Source organism: Anomaloglossus baeobatrachus, chromosome 2 (genome assembly GCF_048569485.1).
Source record: "Anomaloglossus baeobatrachus isolate aAnoBae1 chromosome 2, aAnoBae1.hap1, whole genome shotgun sequence".
Classification (NCBI taxonomy): domain Eukaryota; kingdom Metazoa; phylum Chordata; class Amphibia; order Anura; family Aromobatidae; genus Anomaloglossus; species Anomaloglossus baeobatrachus.
In genome coordinates, this window is record NC_134354.1 from 147375319 (window position 1) to 147399007 (window position 23689).

Genomic DNA, 23689 nt, shown 5'->3' on the forward strand with positions numbered 1-23689 from the left:
CTGATATGTATAGGATATTCTGTGTGTATGCCATAAATGTATAAAAAGGATATAATCAAGCTCACAAACCTTAGCTGTGAAATGTATAAAAGTGGACAAATCCAAATTCATATTTGCAGCTTTCTTTATTGAAGGGGTTGTCTCAAGTTCAGAAACTGAAAAAAATTGCAAACTCCATGTAAGAATAAGCAACTTAGCAATTTACCAATTATTAAAAAATGTTTTCTGCTCAAGAAAAGGGATTTTATAGTGTACAGTTCATTGCCCAGGCTACTAACCACAAAAGTACAATATTCAGCTCACCTCCGATTCTTAGTGCATGGACGTAAATCCAAAGAAATCCATAACAAATAAAAAAAAAATCATCCAGCACTTAAAAACTGAGGCTTTATTCCAAAACCATGAAAAATTCTAACTCCGATGACCTGTCAAGGTAAGATCACAATGTAGAAATCACATGCTGTATAACATGTTTATGCGTTTCGGGGTCCACCCTCCCTTAGTCTCAGCCAGTTACCTAGGTAACAAGCACGCGGATTCAGCAGGCGCTATACTTTACATCCTGTTCATGTCGCTCTGAAGCTGGCTGGATCTCCCTAGCAGCCTGGGTGAGGGAGCACATTTTGGACCAGGGGTGCGACCATGCTGGTCAATAATCAGGAGCACATTGCTCCAGGCAAACTAAAAAGCTGAGAGCTGTGCGCTTCGGAAGATTCATCTTGAGACAACCCGTTTAACCCCTTAAAGACCGCAGTCAGTAATATTATGTCCCTGCGGTCATAGTGTTAATCCCCACCTGCTGCTGCAGGCGGGGATGCGCACACGTCAGCTGATTTGTACAGCTGATATGTGTGCTTCGCAGGTACGAGTGGAATCACTATCAACCCGTACCTGTTAACCCCTTAAATGGCGCTGTCAAGATATGACAGCGCCATTTTCAACGGCGATTGCGGTAGACGTTTACTCACCACCTAAAGTCATGTGACGTGATCACGTGGCTCCGGTGGTTGTCATGGTAGCACAGGGTCATGTGATGACTCCTGTAGCTCACATGACTCAGGTCCTTTAACCAGCAGCCAAGTACTGCAGGTTATAAGAGATGAGCATTTCTCCGGGTCTGAGCAGTGCTGCTGTGATTGGGAGAAATGATTGAGTGATAACACTGCTGATCCTTAGTCTCCTGGGAGAACTAGTAAAATAAAAAGAAAAAAGTTTTAAAAAAAAGTTTTGAAAACATTAACAAAAACTAAAACGCTATGGTTCACGAAAAATGGTGCAAAACGTATACCACTTTTTTCGGACAAACTTCAGATTTTTTTTTTAAACCCCTTAGATAAAAGTAAACCTATTCATGTTTGGTGTCTACAAACTCGCACTGACCTCAGGCATCACACCCTCATATCAGTTTTACCATATAGGCAACACAGTGAATAAAATATCTCAAAAACGATAGTTTTTTTTGCAATTTTTCCTCATTTGGAATTTTTTTGCCATTTTCCAATACATTATTTGGTAAAACTCATGATTTAATTTAGAAGTACGGCTCGTTCCGCAGAAAACGAGCCCTCACATGAGCAGATTGATTGATTGAAAAATAAAAAAATTACATCTCTCAAAAGGAGAAAGGCGAGAAAAAAAACAGCGCAAAATCGTCCGGTCGTGAAGGGGTTAAAGGATACATTTTAGAGATCCTGATAGGTCTCTTGAGTCTGCTCAATAATAATAATAATAATATTTATTTACTTATATAGCGCCATTAATTACATAGCGCTTTACATACATCAGCATTCTTACCCACACTTATTTAAAGGGCTTTACCCACTAATTACATTAAATCACCTATTGAAAACTCCCGATGAATATGTTGGTGCTATATAAATAGATTATTATTATCATCCACAGATTGTGATAAATATATGATTGATTGGGGTCTGACCACTGATAGTCCTACCTTTGGCAATAATGAGGGTACTGAATTCCCCTGTGTAAACATTTGTGGTGTGCATACTCGACCACTGCTCCATTCACTTCTATGGACTGCATTCACTTCTTATGGACATAGTACGCCCGTACTTTTGATTTGATTACATGTATGAGTGAGTTGGTCTATTCACTTGGCGAGACGAGAATGACCACTAGACTTGTATATAACCCTTGCGGTTAAAAAGGACAAAAAAATAACCTGTGAAATGAATAGCATTCTATATAACATTAAAATCTAGTCTTTAATGGGAACAAACTTGATGTTAACAAAAAAAAAAGTCTAGTCCTATTCATGGAGAAATTAAGACGTAATTCTTAACTTTAGTTCTTTGCTTTCCAGACCAGCCACAGAATAATTGAAGATCCTAATGATCTGCGTCACGATATAGAGCGGAGAAGAAGGCAGAGACTGCACAGTGAGGAGGACAGCGGTGCCAGTGTGGCAGTGTGTGACAGGTTAATGCTTTCTCCTGTTATAATCACACATACAGTGACTGAGAGATGACAAAATCTTATGTTGCAAATTTTGGATGGAAAATATGTTATATATGAATAATTTCTGCAGTGGGAGCCCCAGTGGTCATTAAAGGGTTTTTCCACCCCAGGGAAGCTTTCAGCAAGCAGTGCGTTTGCCAAATTCTAACAGTGTAATGTGCACACTTATAATTTTACTGAGCTAGCCAGTTTTGGCGATCATCACATGTCCTCAAGTATGCCATCTGCCATGCTGAGAAGCGTGTTGTCCCCTTTCTTCCATAGAAGCAAGTGTGCAGATCGTATACCTGCAGTCACGTGATGACCGGCAAACAGACGAATCTGCCAAGCTGCTCTGCTTGTCTGGTTTGCCCTGGGGTGTAAAAACCCTTTAATGATCATTGGGTCTTCAACCTCTGGTTTCTCCACCACTGAAATTATTTTGTATAGTGATATTCCAAATATAAATAAAAATAAATATATATTTTTTTACTATTTTTAAGTGATGCTCCAAACAGCTATTACAAACCACAAAATAATTATGAAACTGGAGAATACCAGAAAATGTCAAGAGGGGGCAGACCAGCCTTCCGAAGGTCAGCAGGCCGGCCTCCGGTAAGTGTGATTTTATGTATGCTCTGTAACTATTTAACTTTGCATTTTTGTCTCGATCTTAATATTTTGTCTTCTGTACAAACGGAATTAACATTCATGAAAAATTGAGTGCACCGGGAACTAATCTGTAAATAAGATGTACGACAAAATGAGTTTTCTTTGTCGCTCCATTGGGAGACCCAGACAATTGGGTGTATAGCTTCTGCCTCCGGAGGCCACACAAAGTATTACACTTTAAAAAGTGTAACCCCTCCCCTCTGCCTATACACCCTCCCGTGCATCACGGGCTCCTCAGTTTATGCTTTGTGTGGAAGGAGGCACACATTCACTCATGCTCCCATTTTAGTCAGCAGCAGCTGCTGATTTTATCGGTTGGAAGAAAAGAGGGCCCCCACAGGGCCCCCGGCATGCTCCCTTCTCACCCCACTAAGTCGGCGGTGCTGTTAAGGTTGAGGTACCCATTGCGGGTACAGAGGCTGGAGCCACATGCCGTTTTCCTTCACCATCCCTTAGAGGCTCTGGGAGAAGTGGGATCCTAACCGGTCATCCATTCACTGGGACCGGGCTCCCTCCGCAGCCCCTGTGGGAATCTGACGGACAGGAGTCTTTGTATCCTCAGGGACAGGGCCCTGCATCTAAAGGTACTCTGTGTCCCCATGGGGACGGTGCATGGAGCGCCTGTTTCACAGACGCTGCAGCAGCTGCTGGTTTTGTGACGACCGGGACTTCCGCGCCGACCGCGCCTGTTTGTCGGCCGCGGTATTAAATTTAGTCCCCGGCATCATTGCGGCCTAGTACCATAACTCCCGCCCCCGGGCCTGCCAGTCAGGGGTAAGGGCGGGACGGTCGACCTGACGTCGGCAGTGAGGGCTGGAGCATACTTTAGGTTTCCTCAACCCCCCCCCCCCCCCTCACTGATCACTGTGGGGCACCAGATTCCCGCACTTTACCCACGGCTCCCTCCTCCCCTGAGAGCTCCGGCAGCCATTTTTACACAAATCTGGTGGACACACACCGCTTTGGGCGGTCGGTAAGCCACACCGGTCACCCGGTGCTGGTCCCCCTAGGGTGCCGGAGTGTGTGTATATATATATATATATATATATATATATATATATATATATATATATTTGTATATATTTGTATATATTTGTATATATTTTCTCTGTTCGGCCGGGTTGTTTTGCTTTTGGCTATATACCCTCAGTGATCACTTTCCTAGGAGACAACAGCATGTCGTCCACAAGGAGCAAGGGCGCTAAGGCAAAGGGTTTTTTCTTTGTCGCTCCATTGGGAGACCCAGACAATTGGGTGTATAGCTTCTGCCTCCGGAGGCCACACAAAGTATTACACTTTAAAAAGTGTAACCCCCTCCCCTCTGCCTATACACCCTCCCGTGCATCACGGGCTCCTCAGTTTTTATGCTTTGTGTTGAAGGAGGCACACATTCACTCAAGCTCCCATTTTAGTCAGCAGCAGCTGCTGATTGTATCGGATGGAAGAAAAGTGGGCCCCCAACAGGGCCCCCAGCATGCTCCCTTCTCACCCCACTAAGTCGGCGGTGCTGTTAAGGTTGAGGTACCCATTGCGGGTACAAAGGCTGGAGCCACATGCCGTTTTCCTTCCCCATCCCTTAGAGGCTCTGGGAGAAGTGGGATCCTAACCGGTCATCCATTCACTGGGACCGGGCTCCCTCCGCAGCCCCTGGGGGAATCTGCCGGACAGGAGACTTGGTATCATCAGGGACAGGCCCTGCATCTAAAGGTACTCTGTGTCCCCTTGGGGACGGTGCATGGAGCGCCTGTGTCACAGACGCTGCAGCGGCTGCTGTTTTTTTGTGACGACCGGGACTACCGCTCCGACCTCGCCTGTTTGCCGGCCGCGTTATTAAATTTAGTCTCTGGCTTCATGCGGCCTAGTACCATAACTCCCGCCCCCGGGCCTGCCAGTCAGGGGTAAGGGCGGGACGGTCGACTGGACGTCGGCAGTGAGGGCTGGAGCATACTTAGGTGTCCTCCTCCCCCCTCACTGATCACTGTGGGGCACCAGATTCCCGCACTTTATTAGTCGCCGCCCACGGCTCCCTCCTCCCCTGAGAGCTCCGGCAGCCATTTTTACAATCACTTCTGCCGGTGGAGGATTTCAGAACGAGCTCTGCAGCTCTGGGAGGCCCAGGCAGGGAATCTGGTGGACACACAACCGCTTTGGGCGGTCGGTAAGCCACACCGGTTACCCGGTGCTGGTCCCCCTAGGGTGCCGAAGTGTGTGTATATATATATATATATATATATTTGTATACATTTTCTCTGTTCGGCCGCATTGTTTGCTTTTGACTATATACCCTCAGTGATCACTCTCCGAGGAGACAACAGCATGTCGTCCGCAAAGAGCAAGGGTGCCAAGAAACTGGGTTATTTTGCAACCTGTACCTCTTGTGCGGCTATGTTACCTGCAGGTTCCACCTACCCTCACTGTGAGCAATGCTCGGCCCCTGTTGCACTCGCTCAGCCGGAGCCTCGGGCACTGGTGGGACCCTCGGCTCAGGTGGAACCGCCGGCTTCCACTGTCCAGGTGGCAGGGACAGAGTTTGCAGTTTTGGCTGAGAAACTCTCTGAGTCGCTTTCACAATCCATGGCTCAGTCTATGGACAGATGGTCTGCTAAGATACTAGAAGCCTTACAGTCCAGATCGGGCCTTACACAGGCCCCGGGCACTATGAGTTCATCGCCCCCAGGCCCCTCTCGGTCTGCGCAACAGCGTGCTTCTGGGGTGACACCTAGGTCTCACGGGGAGGACTCCGACACGGACCGCAGTCCCAGACCGGCTAAGCGAGCTCGCTGGGAACATTCCCCGACTTCATCACGCTGTTCAGGGTCTCAGCTTGAGGACTCTCTGGAGGATGAAGCGGAGGTCGCAGCTCAGGACTCTGACCCTGATGTTGCTCTCAATCTTGATACACCGGAAGGGGACGCCATAGTAAATGACCTTATAGCGTCCATCAACCAGGTGCTAGATCTTTCTCCCCCAACTCCACCTATAGAGGAGTCGGCTTCGCAACAGGAGAAACACCAGTTTAGGTTTCCCAAACGTACACGGAGTGCGTTTTTCGATCACTCTAACTTCAGAGATGCTGTCCAGAAGCACAGAGCATTTCCGGACAAGCGCTTTACTAAGCGCCTTAATGACGCACGTTACCCCTTCCCCTCTGACGTAGTTAAGGGTTGGGCTCAATGTCCCAAGGTGGATCCTCCAGTCTCTAGACTGGCGGCTAGATCCGTAGTTTCAGTGGCAGATGGTTCATCGCTCAAGGATGCCACTGACAGGCAGATAGAGCTCCTGATGAAACCCATCTATGAAGCCATAGGCGCGTCTTTTGCCCCGGCCTTTGCAGCAGTGTGGGCACTCCAAGCTATCTCAGCTTGTCTGTCTGAGATTAATGCAGTCACACGTACCTCTGCTCCGCAAGTTGCGTCTTTGACTTCTCAGGCGTCGGTATTTTCATCCTACGCCATGAATGCCGTCCTGGACTCTGCGAGCCGTGCAGCGGTAGCATCCGCCAATTCGGTGGCAGTCCGCAGGGCCATGTGGCTACGCGAATGGAAGGCAGACTCTGCTTCCAAGAAGTTCTTAACCGGTTTGCCATTTTCTGGCGACCGTTTGTTTGGCGAGCGATTGGATGAAATTATTAAGCAATCCAAGGGAAAGGACTCGTCCTTACCCCAGTCCAAACCAAACAGACCTCAGCAACGAAAAATTCAATCGAGGTTTCGGTCCTTTCGGCCCTCAGCCAGGTCCCAATCCTCCACGTCCAACAGGCCACAGAAGGGCCAGAGGAACTCTTATGCATGGCGGTCTAAGTCACGTCCTCCAAAGACCGCCGGAGGCACCGTCTCCAAGGCGGCCTCCTCATGACTTTCAGCCTCCCCAAACCGCATCCTCGGTCGGTGGCAGGCTCTCCCGCTTTTGCGACGCCTGGTGGCCACATGTCCAAGACCGATGGGTGAGAGACATTCTGTCTCACGGTTACAGGATAGAGCTCAGCTCTCGTCCTCCGACTCGTTTCTTCAGAACATCTCCGCCCCCCGAGCGAGCCGAGGCACTTTTTCAGGCGGTGAACACTCTGAAGACAGAAGGAGTTGTGATCCCCGTTCCCCTTCAAGAACGTGGTCGCGGTTTTTACTCCAACTTGTTCGTGGTGCCAAAAAAGGACGGATCATTCCGTCCCGTTCTGGACCTCAAACTGCTCAACAGACACGTGAGAACCAGACGGTTTCGGATGGAATCTCTCCGCTCTGTCATCGCTTCGATGTCCCAAGGAGACTTCCTAGCATCAATCGACATCAGGGATGCTTATCTCCATGTGCCGATTGCACCAGAGCATCAACGCTTCCTGCGTTTCGCCATCGGGGACGAACACCTTCAGTTTGTGGCACTGCCTTTCGGCCTAGCGACAGCCCCACGGGTCTTCACCAAGGTCATGGCATCCGTGGTGGCGGTCCTGCACTCTCAGGGCCACTCGGTGATCCCTTACTTAGACGATCTCCTAGTCAAGGCACCCTCCCGGGTGGCATGTCAACACAGCCTGACCATTGCTCTGGAGTCTCTCCAGAGGTTCGGGTGGATCATCAATTTCCCAAAGTCAAAATTGACACCGACCCAATCATTGACTTACCTCGGGATGGAGTTTCATACTCTCTCAGCGATAGTCAAGCTTCCGCTGGACAAACAGCGTTCGCTGCAGACAGGGGTGCACTCTCTTATTCGGGCCCAGTCACACCCCTTGAGGCGCCTCATGCACTTCCTAGGGAAGATGGTGGCAGCAATGGAGGCAGTCCCCTTTGCGCAGTTTCATCTGCGTCCACTTCAATGGGACATTCTCCGCAAATGGGACAGGAGGTCGACGTCCCTAGACAGGAACGTCTCTCTTTCACTGGCAGCCAAAACCTCTCTTCAGTGGTGGCTTCTTCCCACTTCTTTGTGGAAGGGAAAATCCTTCCTGCCCCCATCCTGGGCTGTGGTCACGACGGACGCGAGTCTGTCGGGGTGGGGAGCGGTGTTTCTCCACCACAGGGCTCAGGGAACCTGGACTCCGACGGAGTCCTCACTTCAGATCAATGTTCTGGAGATAAGGGCAGCGTATCTAGCCCTAAAGGCGTTCCATCGGTGGCTGGAGGGCAGGCAGATCCGCATACAGTCGGACAACGCCACGGCGGTCGCGTACATCAACCACCAGGGCGGCACACGCAGTCGTCAAGCCTTCCAAGAAGTTCGGCGGATTCTGCTGTGGGCGGAGGCCACAGCCTCCACCATCTCCGCAGTTCACATCCCGGGCATAGAAAACTGGGAAGCAGACTTTCTCAGTCGCCAGGGCATGGACGCAGGGGAATGGTCTCTTCACCCGGACGTGTTTCAAGAGATCTGTTGCCGCTGGGGAACGCCGGACGTCGACCTCATGGCGTCTCGGCACAACAACAAAGTCCCGGCATTCATGGCACGGTCTCAAGATCACAGAGCTCTGGCGGCGGATGCATTAGTTCAGGATTGGTCGCAGTTTCGACTGCCTTATGTATTTCCTCCTCTGGCACTGCTGCCCAGAGTGTTACGCAAGATCAGGTCCGACTGCCGCCGCGCCATCCTCATCGCTCCAGACTGGCCGAGGAGGTTGTGGTACCCGGATCTGTGGCACCTCACGGTGGGTCAACCGTGGGCACTTCCAGACCGACCAGACTTGCTGTCTCAAGGGCCATTTTTCCATCTGAATTCTGCGGCCCTCAACCTGACTGTGTGGCCATTGAGTCCTGGCTCCTAGCGTCCTCAGGGTTATGTCAAGATGTCATTGCCACTATGAGACAGGCCAGGAAACCAACGTCCGCCAAGATCTATTACAGGACTTGGAGGATCTTCTTATCCTGGTGCTCTGATCAGGGTTTTACCCCCTGGCCGTTTGCCTTACCCACTTTTCTTTCTTTCCTTCAATCCGGAATGGACAAGGGTTTGTCTCTCGGCTCTCTCAAGGGACAAGTATCGGCGCTTTCTGTGTTTTTTCAAAAGCGTCTAGCCAGGCTTCCGCAGGTCCGCACGTTCCTGCAGGGAGTTTGCCACATAGTCCCACCTTACAAGCGGCCGCTGGAACCATGGGATCTTAACAGAGTGCTAACAGCTCTTCAGAAACCACCTTTCGAGCCGCTGCGGGATGTCTCTCTATCACGTCTTTCGCAGAAGGTGGCTTTTCTAGTGGCAGTTACATCGCTCCGTAGAGTGTCGGAGTTGGCAGCGCTGTCATGCAAAGCCCCTTTCCTGGTTTTTCACCAGGATAAGGTGGTTCTGCGTCCGGTCCCGGAATTTCTCCCTAAGGTGGTATCCCCTTTTCATCTCAATCAGGATATCTCCTTACCTTCTTTTTGCCCTCATCCAGTTCACCAATGTGAAAAGGATTTGCACTTGTTAGATCTAGTGAGAGCACTCCGGCTCTACATGTCTCGCACGGCGCCCCTGCTCCGTTCTGATGCGCTCTTTGTCCTTGTCGCTGGCCAGCGTAAGGGGTCGCAGGCTTCCAAGTCAACCTTGGCTCGGTGGATCAAGGAACCGATTCTTGAAGCCTACCGTTCTTCTGGGCTTCCGATTCCTTCAGGGCTGAAAGCCCATTCTACCAGAGCCGTGGGTGCATCCTGGGCATTGCGGCACCAGGCTACGGCTCAGCAGGTGTGTCAGGCGGCTACCTGGTCTAGTTTGCACACTTTCACGAAACACTATCAGGTGCATGCCTATGCTTCGGCAGATGCCAGCCTAGGTAGGCGAGTCCTTCAGGCGGCGGTTGCCCACCTGTAAGAGGGGGCCGTTTTTCGGTTCTTTTTATCGAGGTATTCTTTTACCCACCCAGGGACTGCTTTTGGACGTCCCAATTGTCTGGGTCTCCCAATGGAGCGACAAAGAAGAAGGGAATTTTGTTTACTTACCGTAAATTCCTTTTCTTCTAGCTCCTATTGGGAGACCCAGCACCCGCCCCTGTTCCTTTCGGGCTGTTGTTCTTTTGTGTACACATGTTGTTCATGTTGAATTGTTCTTTTGGTTCATGGTTTCAGTTCTCCGAACATCCTTCGGATTGAATTTACCCTAGACCAATTTATAAGTTTCCTCCTTCCTGCTTTTGCACCAAAACTGAGGAGCCCGTGATGCACGGGAGGGTGTATAGGCAGAGGGGAGGGGTTACACTTTTTAAAGTGTAATACTTTGTGTGGCCTCCGGAGGCAGAAGCTATACACCCAATTATCTGGGTCTCCCAATAGGAGCTAGAAGAAAAGGAATTTACGGTAAGTAAACAAAATTCCCTTCTTTGCAACCTGTACCTCTTGTACGGCTATGTAACCTGCAGGTTCCACCTACCCTCACTGTGAGCAATGCTCGACCCCTGTTGCACTTGCTCAGCCGGAGCCTCGGTCACTAGTGGGCCCCTCGGCTCAGGCAGACCCTCCTGCTTCCCCTGTCCAGGCGGCTGGGACAGAGTTTGCAGTTTTTGCTGAGATCTGGAGGATGAGGCAGACGTCGCAGCTCAGGGCTCTGACCCTGACGTTGCTCTCAATCTTGATACACCTGAAGTGGACGCCATAGTAAATGACCTTATAGCGTCCATCAACCAGGTGTTAGATCTATCTCCCCCGCCTCCACTTGTAGAAGAGTCGGCTTCGCAGCAGGAGAAACACCAGTTTAGGTTTCCCAAACGTACACGGAGCGCGTTTTTCGATCACTCTAACTTCAGAGATGCTGTCCAGAAGCACAGAGCATTTCCGGACAAGCGCTTTACTAAGCGCCTTAAAGGGAACCTGTCATCAGAAATTTCGCCTAAAACCTAACAGATTCCCCCTCTGCAGCTCCTGGGCTGCATTCTATAAAGGTCCCTGTTATGATTGTGCCCACTTTCTGACCGAAAAAAAGTGTTTATAAAGTTGTACCTTTTTGGCTTCTGATTCTGTAAATCCGTCACGGGGGCGGGCTGCCTGATGGCCGTTATTCTGCCCCCTGGTCCTGTATGCCGCCCCCATCGCTGATTTCAATACTTCTGGACGCCGCCCACTGCTCCAGCCATCCCCGCGCATGCCCAGTGCTCATCTCTCGGGGATGAGCACTGTGCCCAGCGTCACCGCTGGTGACGTGCACGCAGGGTTAAGATTATGGGCAGTGCTGTGATGTTTATTCCTAAGCAACCGCCCATAATCGCGGGGCCGCGCTTTTCCCCTCGGCCTGCTTCGGCCAGCAGCGCGCTTGCGCAGAACGAAGCAGGCCGAGGGGAAAAGCGCGGCCCCGCGATTATGGGCGGTTGCTTAGGAATAAACATCACAGCACCGCCCATAATCTTAACCCTGCGTGCACGTCACCAGCGGTGACGCTGGGCACAGTGCTCATCCCCGAGAGATGAGCACTGGGCATGCGCGGGGATGGCTGGAGCAGTGGGCGGCGTCCAGAAGTATTGAAATCAGCGATGGGGGCGGCATACAGGACCAGGGGGCAGAATAACGGCCATCAGGCAGCCCGCCCCCGTGACGGATTTACAGAATCAGAAGCCAAAAAGGTACAACTTTATAAACACTTTTTTTCGGTCAGAAAGTGGGCACAATCATAACAGGGACCTTTATAGAATGCAGCCCAGGAGCTGCAGAGGGGGAATCTGTTAGGTTTTAGGCGAAATTTCTGATGACAGGTTCCCTTTAATGACACATGTTACCCCTTCCCCTCTGACGTAGTTAAGGGTTGGGCTCAATGTCCCAAGGTGGATCCTCCAGTCTCTAGACTGGCGGCTAGATCTGTAGTATCAGTTGCAGATGGCTCATCGCTCAAGGATGCCACTGACAGGCAGATAGAGCTCCTGGTGAAATCCATCTATGAAGCTACAGGCGCGTCTTTTGCCCCGGCCTTTGCAGCCGTGTGGGCACTCCAAGCTATCTCGGCTTGTCTGTCTGAGATTAATGCGGTCACACGTACCTCTGCTCCGCAAGTTGCGTCTTTGACTTCTCAGGCGTCGGCTTTTTCGTCCTACGCCATGAACGCCGTCCTGGACTCTGCTAGCCGTACAGCGGTAGCATCCGCTAATTCGGTGGCAGTCCGCAGGGCCATGTGGCTACGCGAATGGAAGGCAGACTCTGCTTCCAAGAAGTTCTTGACCGGTTTGCCGTTTTCTGGCGAGCGATTGTTTGGCGAACGATTGGATGAAATTATTAAGGAATCCAAGGGAAAGGACTCGTCCTTACCCCAGTCCAAACCGAAGAGACCTCAACAACGGAAAATACAACCGAGGTTTCGGTCCTTTCGGCCCTCAGCCAAGTCCCAATCCTCCTCGTCCAACAGGCCAGAGAAGGGCCAGAGGAACTCTTATGCGTGGCGGTCTAAGTCACGCCCCAAAAAAACCGCCGGAGGCACTGCCTCCAAGGCGGCCTCCTCATGACTTTCGGCCTCCCCGAACCGCATCCTCGGTCGGTGGCAGGCTCTCCCGCTTTTGCGACGCCTGGTGGCCACATGTCCAAGACCGATGGGTGAGAGACATTCTGTCTCACGGTTACAGGATAGAGTTCAGCTCTCGTCCTCCGACTCGTTTCTTCAGAACATCTCCGCCCCCATCTCGGGCCGGCGCACTTTTTCAGGCTGTGGGCGTTCTGAAGTCAGAAGGAGTGGTGATTCCCGTTCCCCCTCAGGAACATGGTCACGGCTTCTACTCCAACTTGTTCGTGGTGCCAAAGAAGGACGGATCATTCCGTCCCGTTCTGGACCTCAAACTGCTCAACAGGCATGTGAGCACCAGAAGGTTTCGGATGGAATCTCTCCGCTCGGTCATCGCCTCGATGTCACAAGGAGACTTCCTAGCATCAATCGACATCAAGGATGCTTATCTCCATGTGCCGATCGCACCCGAGCATCAACGCTTCCTGCGTTTCGCCATCGGGGACGAACACCTTCAGTTCGTGGCACTGCCTTTCGGCCTGGCGACAGCCCCACGGGTCTTCACCAAGGTCATGGCATCCGTTGTGGCGGTCCTACACTCTCAGGGCCACTCGGTGATCCCTTACTTAGACGATCTCCTAGTCAGGGCACCCTCCCGGGTGGCGTGTCAACACAGCCTGACCGTCGCTCTGGAGATTCTCCAGCGGTTCGGGTGGATCATCAACTTCCCAAAGTCCAAGTTGACACCGACCCAATCACTGACTTACCTCGGGATGGAGTTTCATACTCACTCAGCGGTAGTCAAGCTACCGCTGGACAAACAGCTTTCGCTGCAGACAGGGGTGCAATCTCTTCTTCGGGGTCAGTCACACCCCTTGAGGCACCTCATGCACTTCCTGGGGAAGATGGTGGCAGCAATGGAGGCAGTGCCCTTCGCGCAGTTCCATCTGCGCCCACTCCAATGGGACATTCTCCGCAAATGGGACAGGAGGTCGACGTCCCTCGACAGGAACGTCTCTTTCCCTTGCAGCCAAAACCTCTCTTCAGTGGTGGCTTCTTCCCACTTCTCTATCGCAGGGAAAATCCTTCCTGCCCCCATCCTGGGCTGTGGTCACGACGGACGCGAGCCTGTCAGGGTGGGGAGCGGTTTTTCTCCACCACAGGGCTCAGGGAACCTGGACTCCGACAGAGTCCTCCCTTCAGATCAATGTTCTGGAGATAAGGGCAGTGTATCTAGCCCTAAAGGCGTTCCATCGGTGGCTGGAGGGCAGGCAGATCCGCATACAGTCGGACAACGCCACGGTGGTCGCGTACATCAACCACCAGGGCGGCACGCGCAGCCGTCAAGCCTTCCAGGAAGTCCGGCGGATTCTGCTGTGGGCGGAGGCCACAGCCTCCACCATCTCCGCAGTTCACATCCCGGGCGTAGAAAACTGGGAAGCAGACTTTCTCAGTCGTCAGGGCATGGATGCGGGGGAATGGTCTCTTTACCCAGACGTGTTTCGAGAGATCTGTCGCCGCTGGGGAACGCCGGACGTCGATCTCATGGCGTCACGGCACAACAACAAGGTCCCGGCCTTCATGGCACGGTCTCAAGATCACAGAGCTCTGGCGGCGGACGCGTTAGTTCAGGATTGGTCGCAGTTTCGACTCCCTTATGTGTTTCCTCCTCTGGCGATGTTGCCCAGAGTGTTACGCAAGATCAGATCCGACTGTCGTCGCGCCATTCTCGTCGCTCCAGATTGGCCGAGGCGGTCGTGGTACCCGGATCTGTGGCATCTCACGGTGGGTCAGCCGTGGGCGCTTCCAGACCGCACAGACCTGCTGTCACAAGGGCCGTTTTTCCATCTGAATTCTGCGGCCCTCAACCTGACTGTGTGGCCATTGAGTCCTGGCTCCTAGCGTCGTCGGGTTTATCGCAGGATGTCATTGCCACTATGAGACAGGCCAGGAAACCAACGTCCGCCAAGATCTATTACAGGTCGTGGCGGATCTTCTTGTCCTGGTGCTCTGATAAGGGTTTTACTCCCTGGCCTTTTGCCTTACCCATTTTTCTTTCATTCCTTCAATCCGGAATGGACAAGGGTTTGTCACTCGGATCTCTCAAGGGACAAGTATCGGCGCTCTCAGTATTTTTTCAAAAGCGCTTGGCAAGGCTTCCGCAGGTCCGCACGTTCCTGCAGGGAGTTTGCCACATAGTTCCACCCTACAAGCGTCCGCTGGAACCCTGGGACCTTAACAGGGTGTTAATGGCTCTTCAAAAACCACCTTTTGAGCCGCTGCGGGATGTCTCTTTATCACGTCTTTCGCAGAAGGTGGTTTTTTCTTGTGGCAATTACCTCACTCCGAAGAGTGTCGGAGCTTGCAGCGCTGTCATGCAAATCCCCTTTCCTGGTTTTTCACCAGGACAAGGTGGTTCTGCGTCCTATCCCGGAGTTTCTCCCTAAGGTGGTATCTCCTTTTCATCTCAATCAGGAGATCTCCTTACCGTCATTTTGCCCTCATCCAGTTCACCAGTGTGAAAAGGATTTGCATTCATTAGATCTAGTGAGAGCCCTCCGGCTCTACGTGTATCGCACGGCGCCCCTGCGCCGTTCAGATGCGCTCTTTGTCCTGGTCGCTGGCCAGCGTAAGGGTTCGCAGGCTTCCAAGTCAACTTTGGCTCGGTGGATCAAGGAACCGATTCTTGAAGCCTACCGTTCTTCGGGGCTTCCTCTTCCTTCGGGGCTGAAAGCCCATTCTACCAGAGCCGTGGGTGCGTCCTGGGCATTGCGACACCAGGCTACGGCTCAGCAGGTGTGTCAGGCAGCTACCTGGTCTAGTCTGCACACCTTCACAAAACACTATCAAGTGCATACCTATGCTTCGGCAGATGCCAGTCTAGGTAGGCGAGTCCTTCAGGCGGCAGTTGCCCACCTGTAGGAAGGGGTCGTTTTTCGGCTCTCTGTTATTGAGGTATCCTTTTACCCACCCAGGGACTGCTTTTGGACATCCCAATTGTCTGGGTCTCCCAATGGAGCGACAAAGAAGGGAATTTTGTTTACTTATCGTAAATTCCTTTTCTTCTAGCTCCTATTGGGAGACCCAGCACCCGCCCCTGTTTCCTTCGGGCTGTTTGTCCTTTTGTGTACACATGTTGTTCATGTTGAATTGTTCCTTGGTTCATGGTTTTCAGTTCTCCGAACATCCTTCGGATCGAATTTACCTTAGACCAATTTATAAGTTTCCTCCTTGCTGCTTTTGCACCAAAACTGAGGAGCCCGTGATGCACAGGAGGGTGTATAGGCAGAGGGGAGGGGTTACACTTTTTAAAGTGTAATACTTTGTGTGGCCTCCGGAGGCAGAAGCTATACACCCAATTGTCTGGGTCTCCCAATAGGAGCTAGAAGAAAAGGAATTTACGGTAAGTAAACAAAATTCCCTTCTTTTGCCACCATATTGATCAAATTGTGTGTGCATGTCAATCTTTACCATCACCGTCACCTTTTTTAGATGGTTCCTTCCACTAACCTAATGTTAGTGTATAAGTTTACTTTTCTCTTTGGGGATCTGGTGGACATAATGAAAGCTTTGGATGCCCATAGACCTCTTAAGATCTTCTGTCAGAGCCAAGAAGGGTTGCATGGTGGCACTTATACTTGATTGTTTAGACCTTCTCTGTCCGCTGTCCTGCTCTTAATGAGATTAATCTACATTCCTGGCTGCTAAGTTAAGAACATGCATGTTTGAGGAAGAGTTGGACAAAATACTTGCCATATAAAGGTTTAATAATCTTTAAGGGATTGTTCAACGTGAAAAAAAAAATTGAAACCATCAGGGATTTTTAAAAACAAAACAGTAAACTGGAGTGTAGTCATTCTCTCAAAGCACAGGAAGTAATCATATTCCGTTCTTCAGTCTCCGGACCACTTGGACCTGTAATCAGTAGTAGGCCCAAAATTATTATGTGGCTTTGTGGTATTCCAGTCCCCTGATTGGAGCTGGCATTTAAAGTTGGTTTAGCTGTTGAAATTCTGGTTTGAAATCCTATAGGCCACTATACACATTGGACTAATGTTGGCCGAACTCACCCGATAACTACGTGTTTCAGCCGACAGTCCAATGTGTATGGGCCCTGGACGAAGGGGAAGTAAAGGGCCCGTTACACGCTACGATATATCTAACGATATGTCGTCGGGGTCACGACGTTAGTGACGCACATCCGGCATCGTTTGACATATCGTAGCGTGTCACAGCTACGAGCGACTGTGAACGAGCAAAAATACTCACCTTATCGTTGCTCGTTGACACGTCGCTCATTTTCAAAAAATCGATCGTCCTTCTGCGCTCCGATTGTTCGTTGTTCCCGAGGCAGCACACATCGCTCCGTGTGACACCCCAGGAACGATGAACTGCAGCTTACCTGCGGCCGCCGGCAATGCGGAAGGAAGGAGGTGGGCGGGATGTTACATCCCGCTCATCTCTGCCCCTCTGTTCCTATTGGGCGGCCGCTGTGTGACATTGCTGTGACGCCGAACGTCCCTCCCCCTTCAGGAAGGGGATGTTCGCCGCCCACGAGGTAAGTGCGTGTGACTGTGTTAACAACTTTGTGCGCCACAGGCAACTAATTGCCCGTGACGCACAAACGACGGGGGCGGGTACGATCGCTCGTGCGATCGCACGATAGATCGTACCATGTGACGCCGCCCTAAGGATCCGGTATACCCAATTTTGGACTGCTGCTACCTTGTTCTCCCTGAGATAAGATGCCACCAGACATGTCTGTCAGCATAAGGATCCAGTATGTCCAATTTTGGACTGCTGATTCTTTGTTCTCCCTGAAATAACCACCAGACATGTCTGTCAGCGCCTCTCTCATAGAGAACACAGGATAGCTTGGCCGAATGAGTGTTTTGTGTATGGGAGAGAATACCAAGATAGCTGGCATCTAATTTGTATGTGGAGCTTTAGGCTGGCTATACACATTAGATGGCTGTCGGCCAAGCGATTCTTTGGTCGATCATTTGGTCGATTGTTCGGTCGACAGTCATCTCAGCCTAAACTCCCATACAGAGAAGTAATTGTACAGTTGAAGATTCCTGTATTCTCTATGAGAAAGCATGACAGCCGGTGGGTTATCTCTGGGAAACAATGCGATCGGCAGTCCAAAACTGAACATCTGCAATCAAAATCCTACCTGAACTTCAGTCAGCCGGGATCCCCATACATGATAGACCGCTAACCAAACACGTCGAGAGGTTCAGATGAAATTAGTCTTTGTGTAGGACCACTAGTAGTCCATACATATCCACAGTCATAAGTCCAGATTAGAGGAATTGAATTAGTAAGATTACATACTCGGCCTCTGGAGGAAGCTGATAACAAGTACTTATTTGAATTCCACATCTTCCCTCCAGCAGACATTACAGAAGAATTGTATGTTTGCATGTGATGACCCCACACAGATCATCTAATCACCAGAGAGTCCTCAACTACAAAAAGGGTTTCCATAATGTACAAGAAAGGTTCCCCTCATTACTTACTGCTCCCCAATGTATCCACCCTAATGTGATGGGCTGTGTCGGGAACCCCACTATTAATAGTCCCTGTCTCTGGGCACCATAGTTGTATCGGACATATAGCTCACTCTTGTGACATAAGGAATTTGAAAGCTGTGTTCTCTGAATTAGCCTCCAGCTCTTTGAGTTAGTTTATTTGCCAGTAAACCTTGTTTTCCTCTGCGTGTATGTCATCTTTGCCTGCCGGTGGAGGATTGCATTAGATCACCTATGTTTTTTTACGCTTTATGTAATGTTTATAGCCTAAAACAAGGGAGTTCATTGTTTTTAAATCAGGTTAATGAAGGATTGCTAATTAATGTCGGAAATTTTCATTTCAATCTTCATGTTTTAGCATGTTGACTTTGGATGTGATATAAACTAGATCTCATTGTTTAATAACTACACCCAAATACATTTTGGATTTCATTCAACGTTAATGACTTAAGAAGCTCTCACTGACACCAGACCAACTCACACTTTCCAATTCTGCGACGAGAAATTCATCACTGGTTTTAGTCTGCAAGAGAAATAAAATTAAGATCTCACCCGCCTTCATGAGTCACAGCAGGTGTTTTTGTCTTTATTTTTTTACACTTAAAGTGGTTGTCTGGGACTTGATGACCTATACTTAGAATAGGTCATCAAAATGAGATCAGTGGGAGTCCAACACCCCAACATTAAATAAACTGCAGCAAAATATAAGCAATATACGGAGCAGAACACTGCAGCGCCATACATTGCTTGATGGCCGCTGCAGAGTACTGTAGTTCATTTTTCACTCACTGCTGCAGGGATGGCAGATTTACACCACTTGATCCTATGCTTGCCGTTCTCCTTACATGCAGCCACCTGGCCAATAAAATGCATGCTCCTGGTACAGTGTTTATTCTGATGCTCATTCTAGAAGAGGTCTGGACTCTGCAGTTGTTTTTTAATCCAATTAGTTTTTTATTGAAAACACGGCAGATACAAAAATCATACATGGTAATTTAAGAGAACAATTGTCAACTGCCCGCACATGAGGGCTCCATACATTAATATACTCCGAGACAATCCAGTTACAATTCCTCTGCCTTACACTTTAACCACACAACAACATGGGGAGGGAGGAGAGGGGAGGAAAGATGGGGACTTCATTCAAGTAAGGGGGAACAAGAACAAAGGGGGAGGGGAAGAAGGTAGGGTTGGGGGGGAAGTGGGGGGGGGGTAGTAGGGGTACCGGGTTAGATGCCTGCCTGCATTACCAACCCCAGTCCACCAGCCGGGGCCATCAACTCCTCCTAGATTTCTCTCATAAACTGCTGCCTCAGTCAGGGTCTCAATGCTTTAGCCCCCTGGCTAGCCGAGCCAGGGCTATAATTCCATCGGCTCTATCTCAGCTAGGTGCTCTTTGCCCGGGGAATAGTTGTGTAATAGGTGTTGCATGGCTGGATGACAGCCAGGGTTCCCATATTGTAAGAATTCTAGTTTTTTGTTTTAGGGAGTGGGCAAGGCAGTATTCATATTGGCATTGTTGGTCGATCCTACTATATAACTCGGCTCCAGAGGGAGCTTCAGTGGCCTTCCACGAATGGCTCAGACACTGTCTGGCAGCTATTAGAATTTGCACAATCAGTCCCCTAAAATTCTGCGGGTACGAGTCTATGCCCAAATTCAGAACTGCCAGCCCTGGGTTGGGGTTGGTGTGCACACCTGTTATTTCACTAATGAGTCTGAAAACTGCTATCCAAAAAGGTTGGACCCTCGGACAGTGCCACCAACAGTGTCCCAGTGATCCCCTCTGGAGGCAGCCCTTCCAACAGAGCGGTGAGTAGTTGGGAATGTAATGCACCAATTTTGCCGGCGTATGGTACCAACGTAGATGCACCTTTTTCAGCTGTTCCAAATGGTTAATGCATTTTGAGGATCTTTGCACCCACTGTGTCGCAGTATGCCACGCCGAGGGGGAGGTGTTAATGCCTAAATCTGATTCCCATTTAGTCATGTATGGGAGCTTTTGCTCGTCAGAGGGATTGTTCAACCATTTGTAGGTTAAAGAGATTCCCGGTTGCCTCATTAGTTTTTTAAACAATAGTGCCTTAACAGTGGCTAAGGTCGGGTTTGATCCCGGGGGGAATTTTGTGCTTAGAAAATGGCGAATCTGCAGGTGTTGATAAAAACACCCCTTTAGGGAGGGGTGCTCCCGAAGTATATCGTTGAAGGGCCTAATCTCTGCACCATCGTAAAAGTCCGCCAAAACTCCAAAACCCGCTGCTTCCCATCTACTCAAATTTGTATATGGAATGTGGGATTCTATTGCTCTGAGCGAAATTTCTGACAGCGGGACCTGGATCTTAGGGATCATCTCACTGCGCCATATGGCTATCGATGCTGTCATAGTAGGGCGACACAGGGTGGACCTAGTACGTTTTAGATATTCCACCTCCATCAGTTTCCTCGTCGAACCCTGGTCTGTCAGAGAGTTCTCAAGTTGAACCCACCTATGGGAGCTCTCCGTGTTCCACCATTCTTTGAGTGATTCTATAAGAGAAGCTTTATAATAGGCCATCACATTAGGCGTACCCAGACCTCCCATTCCATATGGCAGATGCATAATCTTACTAGCAACTCTAGCTCTTTTATTACCCCAAATAAACTTATTGGTCATCGACTGCAGTTTTATCAAATATCTATATGGAATTTTAAGAGGGAGACACCTAAACATATACAGCAGCTTAGGAAGGCACGTCAGCATAAAGGATTGAATTCTCGCCATCCATGATAGCGACAACTGCTCATACCTGCCTAGAGCCTGACCCACGTTTTTGAGTAGGTGATCGAGATTGGATCTGATGAGGGAATGGGTTGGTGTCAAACGGATACCTAGATAAGGGATACTGTCTTCGCACCACTGGAAAGGAAAGGCTGCCTCCAAAATCCTTCTGGACCTTGTGGGTACATTAAATGGTAGTACTAAGGACTTAGTGGCATTCAATTTGTAATAAGACACCTCAGAAAAGGTCGACAGGGTGGACATCACAGACAGCTGGGAAGTACTTGCTCGCTATAGGCGAGAACAACAGAGGGCTTGAGTGACATCACAGGTCACATGAGAGCTACACACGCCTGCGGCTGGCGAGACTCCCTCAAGCTGGTTCCCACTCAGGATTGATCTTTTTCTTCTGAGCATCCCCCTGCTCCCGGCGTGAGTCTGAGTGCATTGTAAGGGGTAATCCCCAGGACTCAAGTAGTTTGCTCAGTTGAGGAGGGGACTGGCATACATGTGTTTTAGAATCCCTGAAGATAATCAATTTCTCCGGGAATCCCCATTTATAGTGTATGTCATGCTCCCTCAGGATTCTGGAGAACTAGGAAAATTCTCTTCTTTTTGTCAGAGTTGCAGCAGACAGGTCCGGGAACACCTTTAAATCATTAAATTCATCTGGGAGGATAGGGTTATCCCTCAGTATCTGGAGCACTGCTTCCTTTGTTTTAGAAAAATGCAGTCGTGCCAGCGTGTCCCTGGGCAGAGTGGGGTCGATACCTTTAGGTTTAGGGATTCTATGTATTCTATCCACTATGAGATCTCTTTCTGTGTGTTCTGGGAGCAGTAGTTGGAGAAACTTGTGAAAGAAATCTGGCAGCTCTTTATCAGCTACTGACACAGGAATGCCCCTTATTTTAAGATTGTTCCTTCTGGATCTGTCTTCCAGATCCCCAAGCTTGTTTTTCAGTATTCTCACCTCCTCCTCTAGTGCTGTGTTAGCATCAATCAGATTATTGTGTGACTGAGCAAGTTCAGCCATTTTAGACTCCACATGGTCTGTACGGTCCCCCAGTGATTTGATTTCCTCTTTAACTTCTTTAATCATGTTCTTAAGATCCCTGAAATCCTCCTGCAGTGATGACTTCAGAGAACTGAGCATGGCTTGCAGCCTTTCCTCTGTGAGAGGAGTGCCTGTGACACTGCTTCCCCCCCCTGTCTCTTCCTGGTGTAAGGGAGACACTGCAGCAGCAGACATCTTCTGAGGAGAGGGGGATCCCCTGTCCCTGGGATAAAAGTCAGTAAGCTTGGCTGGGGGGCCAGATTTCCGGGGTCTACCCTTTTTCATACTGTGCAGGGGGGATTACTCACTGTTTCAGAGGAGAGTTCTCAGCGATTTGAAGCAGCTTTGAGCCAGTTTGTACAGCCACAGCACAGAGCTTCTCTCTTAAGCAGCCATTGCCTTCAGCATGCAGGCCACACCCCCCTGGACTCTGCAGTTGTTAAGCTGACAGAACATTGGTGGCTTTTATCCACTTTGTGCTCCAGTCTTCGGCGACCTTAATATTTAACTTTACATGGTCCCCACTTTGTGGCTGAGTTGTTGTGTTTCCTTTCACTTATAAATTGTAGTGGGCGAGCAGTACGATGCTCGGGTGCTCGATACTGGTAACAAGTAGTTGGATGCCTGGACGGGGCTCAACTTGTGAACCAAGTATAATGGAAGTCAATGGGAAACTTGAGCATTTTTCTGGAAGATTTTTCAGAAAATTGCTCAAGTTTCCCCTTGACTTCCATTATACTTGGTTCACAAGTCGAGCCCCATCCAGGCATCCAACTACTTGTTACCAGTATCGAGCACCCGAGCATCGTAGTGCTCGCTCATCACTATTGAAAAGTGAATGGAAACACAACTCAGCCAGAAAGTGGAGACCATGTAAAGTTAAATATTAAGGATGCCGAAGACTGAAGCACTATATCAGGGTTCCCCAACTCCAGTCCTCGAGGGCCGCCAACAGTGCATGTTTTCAGGATTTCCTTAGCATTGCATGGGTGTTGGAATGATCACCTGTGCAGGTGATTAAATTATCACATGTGCAATACTAAAGAAATCCTGAAAACATGCACTGTTGGCGGCCCTTGAGGACTGGAATTGGGGACCCATGCACTATATCATTGAACACACTATATATTTTGAAATTTAAAGTTGGGTTTTTTTTGTTTGTTTTTTTAATTAATATCCATATCATGTCAATAAGCAGCAAAGGCTACTTTCACACTTCCGTTTTTTTGCATCTGCACAATCCGTTTTGTGACGGATGCATCGCACTTTGTTGTATAAGTGATGCAACGGATCCGTCAAAAAGCCGGATCCATCGTATGTTTTTTTTTTTTCTTTTTTTTTTTGTCTTTTTTTAAAAGGTCATTTGGTAGTGAGAACCTATGTGAAGCCATCCGAGACACAGATTCCGCTGCCCATAGGCTTCCATTATAACGCACGACGGATGCCGACGCATCCGTTGCTGTCAGGTTTTTTTTGCCGCACAGAAAAAAATGTTACATTCTGCGTTGCTTCTGCCTGACAGTCAGTCACTCCACGACTGATCCGTTGCAAAACAGATGCAACGCAAGCCCATCAGCCGCAATCCGTCATTAATACAAGTCTATGGGAAAAAACTGAATCATGCAAAATATTTTGCAGGAATCATTTTTTTCTGAAAGTGACGGATTGTGACTGAGGGAAAAAGACGAAGTGTGAAAGCAGCCTGACACTGAGAAAGGAATGGCTTTAAGGGGTAACGATCATTTATAATTTACCTGTGTGTGTGTAAATATATTTTACAATACTCACAAAAATTGGCGATATTTAGGTGAAATGTATAACGAAAAAAGTTCACATTACAGT

General features: G+C 49.4%; 1 protein-coding gene across 2 annotated transcripts in view; it reads left to right on the plus strand.

Moving 5' to 3' along the window:
- Positions 1-23689, plus strand: part of BCLAF3 (BCLAF1 and THRAP3 family member 3) — a 146654-nt gene that overhangs the window by 103744 nt on the left and 19221 nt on the right. For both annotated transcript variants that reach the window (XM_075335428.1, XM_075335429.1), the window contains exons 10-11: positions 2324-2439; positions 2961-3072. In XM_075335428.1, the coding sequence (XP_075191543.1) occupies positions 2324-2439; positions 2961-3072 (228 nt within the window). The remainder of the gene's footprint in view (positions 1-2323; positions 2440-2960; positions 3073-23689) is intronic.